The following is a 4950-nucleotide window of genomic DNA, read 5'->3' as shown; positions in this document are numbered from 1 at the left end:
ACATGGTATCAGAGCAGCTATTACCCTAAATTCTCTTCTGACTTGTAGCCACCGGTCACCACCACGTTCGCCGCCGCCGACCATCCCACCGTTGCCGGCCACCCTTGTCGTCATCCTTTCTGATCTAAAAATAAATCGAACCCCCAAACCATAAAAAGAAAAAAAAAAGAAAAAAAGAAAAAAAAAACCCTAACCTCATACTTGAAATTCCTATACCAGCTTGAAAAACCCACGAGTATTTGTTCGACAAGCCCTCCACCGTGGTCGACCCACCTTCCCAGTTGCTGTCGACATTCAACTGCTCTTATTCAGCCCTCGCCGTTGCTCGAAATCTCCATTCTGCTCGTCACCCAATATTTGTTTGACCTCTAACACATCGGTATGCAGTCTAGTGTTGATTTGGACCTTCGATGTTGCTTGGATTTTACAATTTGTTAATCTCTTGCGAATCCTGTTACTACCACCGACCTTCTTCCACTTGAGTCTGTATTACCTATGGTTGTTCCTACTGGCACTATTTCACCTAACCCTTTGCAGGTATATGTTCGTCGTTTCCCAGCACCAACATCGCCTCCGCCTCAGCCTCTTAAACCATTTAGTCTGCCGAACTCTCTGTGCCCACGCCTCTGTCTTCTCCCCCATCGCCAGATCCGCCTATCCCTCATTATCCGACTTGTGAGAATCGTCGTCCATCGGTAAAATATAGTTATACTACTATCTCAAGCACTTTTCATCCTATTTCTCGATTTATTTCTTATGGTCATCTCTCTTCATCTCTTCGTGCTTTCACTACTACTGTTTCCTCCGTTTCTGTTCTTAAAAATGTTCAGGAGGCATTATCCCGGTTTGAGTGGCGGACAGCTATGGTGGATAAAATGTCTGCTCTTCATACAAATGACACATGGGAGTTGGTTACTCTTCTTACTGGGAAATCTACTGTTGGCTGTCGTTGGGTTTATACTGTCAAGTATCTTCCTGATGGCACTGTTGAGTGTCACAAAGCTCACCTAGTTGCCAAAGGCTACACCCAGACTTATGGCGTTGATTATTCCGATACGTTCTCTCCTATTGCCAAGCTTTGCTCTGATTCTTATTTCTCTTGCCGCCAATCTTGGTTGGCCGTTGTAGCAGCTTGATGTCAAAAATGCCTTTCTCCATGGCGATCTCCAGGAGGAAGTTTATATGGAGCAACTACCTGGGTTTGTTGCTCAGGGGGAGTGTCATAAGGTATGTCGTTTTTGCAAGGCACTTTATGGACTTAAGCAATCTCCTAGAGCGTGGTTTGGCAAGTTTAGTGAGGCTGTTTTGAGGTTTGGCATGCGTCGAAGTCAATCAAATCATTCTATATTTTCCCTTATGTCAGCTCGAGGGAAAGTATTGCTCATTGTCTATGTTGACGACATTATTATTACTGGAGACGATCAGAAAGGGTTTGAAGAGCTAAAACAATTCTTACATAGTCAGTTTCACACTAAAGACTTGGGTAAGCTATGGTATTTCTTGGGTATTGAGGTAGCAAGGTCTAAGGATGGGATTAGTTTGTCCCAGAGAAAATATGTGTTGGATATTCTAGAAGAGACAGGTTTGTTGGGAGCCAAGCCTGTGGAGACTCCGTTGGATCCTAATGTCAAACTTTGTGTTGATCAGGGGGAGGAGTTTCCTCATCCCGACCAATATCGTCGCTTGGTTGGTAAGTTGAATTATCTTACCAATACCCGTCCTGATATCTCGTTTGCTGTTAGTATGGTGAGTTAGTTCATGTCTGCTTCTCGACTTCCACATTGGGAAGCTTGTATTCGCATTGTGAAGTATCTTAAGGCTCATCCTGGACGTGGCTTATTTTACCGTTCCAATGGTCCTCTGCGTGTTGAGGTGTTTACTGATGCAGATTGGGCAGGGTCTCCTTCTGATAGACGTTCAACAATTGGTTATTGTACTTTTGTTGGTGGTAATCTAGTTACCTGGAAGAGTAAGAAGCAGACTATGGTAGTAAGGTCTAGTGCGGAAGCAGAATATCATGCTATGGATTATACTACGTGTGAGGTTGTTTGGCTGAGATCATTTCTTGAGGAGCTGGGATTTCAGGTGCAATTGCCCATTCCTATGTATTGTGATAATCAGGCGGCGATACATATTGCCTCAAATCTGGTGTTTCATGAGAGAACCAAGCATATTGAGGTAGATTGTCACATTGTGTGTGAGAAGATTGACAGTGGTGTGTTAGCTACTCCATTTGTGTCTACCGGAGCCCAGTTGGCCGATATCTTCACCAAATCATTGTTCAAACCACGTTTAGAGTTGTTATGTAACAAGCTGGAACTTTGTGATATTTATTCTCCAGCTTGAGGGAGAGTGTTAGAATAGTTTAGTCCCACATCGGGTAGTCATGTTATGTAATGGGTCTCGACATAATATAAATAAAGCTATTTATGTGTTAGGGTTAATTTAACACCCTAAACACTTCTCTCTTTCTCTAAACAACAGCATGGATCTGGCATTTGTGACATCGCCGCACGTATTTCACATATTCTGTCTCCATGGTAGACCAAAAATACCCCTACCTGAGGATCTTCTTGGCAAGCATCATGCCGTTCATGTGAGGGCCACACACACCTTCATGAATCTCTTCCATTACCCTTCTTGCTTCTGCACCATAGATGCATAACTTGTGCATGCCGCAATGCGACCTCCGATATAGAATTCCACCGCAAATGATGTATTGAGCCGCCATCCTCTGGAGGGCAATCTTGTCTTTCTTGCTTGCTTCAGTGTGGTATTCTCCTCTTTCCACGAACCTCCAAATGTCCTAATACCAAGGGTGACCATCATCGGGCTTGTCAACGGCCATGACATGTTGATATACCAGTGTATCCCTTTGTTCGATTATAATTGGCCTTAGCTTCACACCAATGGGAATTTCAACCATGGATGCCAATGTGGCCAAGGCGTCTGCAAACTGATTCTTGAGTCTCGGCACATGAGTAAAAGTTACCTTGTTGAAATGGGGGATGAGATCCTAATGGTATGGCTTTAGCTTTTCTTTTTTGACTTTCCAATCACCATTGGCCTGTGACACTACCAGGTTGGAATCTCCTACTACCTCTAATTTCTCTATACCAATTTCAATTGTTGCTTCCATACCTACAATGTAAGCCTCGTACTCTGCTTGATTGTTGGTAACCTCAAAGTTTAGCTTAAATGCGAGTGGAATGTGAGAACCGTCGGGTGCTATTAACAGCACGTCAATTCCAAACCCTTTCTGATTAGCTGCCCCATCGAAATACAACTTCCAAACATCTTCAGTTAGAGTCATTACGTCTTCGTCAAGAAACTTAAACTCAGCATCTTCACCTCTTTCGACTGGGTAGTCTGCTAAGAAGTCAGCAACAGCTCTCCCTTTTATGGACTTCCTAGTGACATACTTTAATTCAAATTCTAACAACATCAATAGCCATCATGCCATCTTTCCCGTAAGGACCGGTTTCTCGAACATGTACTTGCGGGGATCCATTCGAGAAATTAGCCTAACTGGATAGGTTAGCATGTAATGTCTCAATTTCTTGGAAGCCCAGACAAGTGCCTAACACGTCTTCTCTAATGGAGTATAACGCTCTTCACATCCGACCATCTTCTTGCTCAGATAGTGCACAGCTCTTTCAACCCCATCGTCTTCTTCCTGTGCCAACATACATCCCATGGAGGATGGAATGACTGACAGGTATAGGATCAAAGGTTTTCCGCCACGGGGGGTGTTAACACCAGTGGATTTTGCAGATAAGTCCGAATTGCTTCGAAAGCCTTCTGACACTTGTCGTCCCATTTGAACGGCTCACCTTTCTTGAGCAGGCAAAAGATTGGTTCACAAGTTGAAGTTAGTTTGGCAATGAACCGACTGATAAACTGCACATTGCCGAGAAAACTCCTCACATCCTTTACAGACCATGGCAGCTCCATTTCTAGAATAGCCTTGATTTTTGAGGGGTCAACTTCAATACCACAAGTGGTAATCATGAACCCGAGCATTTTTTCAGCCGTGACCCTAAACGTGCATTTGGCCGGGTTAAGGTGCATCCTATATTTTTTTATCCTTTCAAAGAACTTCCTGAGTGCAGGTAAATGCCCTTCCTGCTCCTTGGCCTTAACGATCATGTCATCAACGTAAACCTCCACTTCCTTGTGGATCATGTCGTGCAACAAGGTCGTGGTGGCCCGCTGATAAGTGAATCCTGCGTTCTTTAGTCCGAAAGACATTACCCGATAGCAAAAAGTCCCACATTCAGTGACAAACGTGGTCTTCTCCCGATCCTATAGGGCCATGAGGATTTGGTTATATCCTGAAAAACCATCCATGAATGAAAATAAAGCATGTCTAGCGGTGTTGTCGACCAGCACATCAATATGTGGCAATGGGAAGTCATCTTTTGGACTTGCTTTGTTGAGGTCCCTGAAATCAACGCAAACCGTAATTCTACCATCCTTTTTGGGGATAGGAACAATGTTTATGACCCATTGAGGGTATTCTGTTACTAGTAGAAATCCTGCATCAATCTGTTTGGTAACTTCTTCATTTATCTTAAGCACCCAATCAGGTTTCATGCGCCTCAGTTTCTGTTTTACGGGTTTTGCATTAGGATAAAGGAGGATCCGATGTTCCACGATTTCAGGATCGATTCTGGGCATATCAGCATGTGACCACGCGAAAACAACCTCAAATTCTTTTAGTAAATTTATGAGAGCTTGATGCTCTTCTACAGACAACACGAAACCGATCTAAATCATTCGAGCATTCACTTCATCTCTCAAATTTATTATAACAACTTCTTCTTTTACAGGCTGAGCATGTCTCTCGTCCTCTCTTTCGACTAGTGATCGGATTTCTTGAAGGATGTCCCTATAGAAAATCGATCTCTTCATTGTCAGGGTCGACACAATTTATTTCAAGATCAGGGA

The 4950-nt window shown here is 43.5% G+C and overlaps 2 protein-coding genes across 2 annotated transcripts; one reads left to right on the top strand and one right to left on the bottom strand.

Moving 5' to 3' along the window:
• Window positions 1-1356: 1356 nt before the first annotated feature.
• On the top strand, window positions 1357-2544 carry LOC131328406 (uncharacterized mitochondrial protein AtMg00810-like). Its single transcript, XM_058361352.1, has 3 exons — window positions 1357-1746; window positions 1819-2178; window positions 2485-2544. Exons 1-3 carry the CDS (start codon window positions 1357-1359, stop codon window positions 2542-2544), a joined length of 810 nt encoding a protein of 269 aa, XP_058217335.1.
• Window positions 2545-2557: 13 nt separating this feature from the next.
• Window positions 2558-4680, bottom strand: LOC131328405 (uncharacterized). The gene is made up of 6 exons (XM_058361351.1): window positions 4387-4680; window positions 3760-4305; window positions 3588-3676; window positions 3080-3410; window positions 2864-2992; window positions 2558-2806 (listed from the first exon to the last, which is right to left on the bottom strand). The coding sequence occupies exons 1-6, from the start codon at window positions 4678-4680 to the stop codon at window positions 2558-2560; spliced, it is 1638 nt and encodes a 545-aa protein (XP_058217334.1).
• Between the last annotated feature and the right edge of the window lie 270 nt (window positions 4681-4950).

The sequence above is a fragment of the Rhododendron vialii genome, chromosome 6a, assembly GCF_030253575.1.
Source record: "Rhododendron vialii isolate Sample 1 chromosome 6a, ASM3025357v1".
NCBI classification, from domain to species: domain Eukaryota; kingdom Viridiplantae; phylum Streptophyta; class Magnoliopsida; order Ericales; family Ericaceae; genus Rhododendron; species Rhododendron vialii.
Note: the sequence above shows the minus strand (reverse complement) of the source record. Positions and strands in the feature narration are given on the sequence as shown.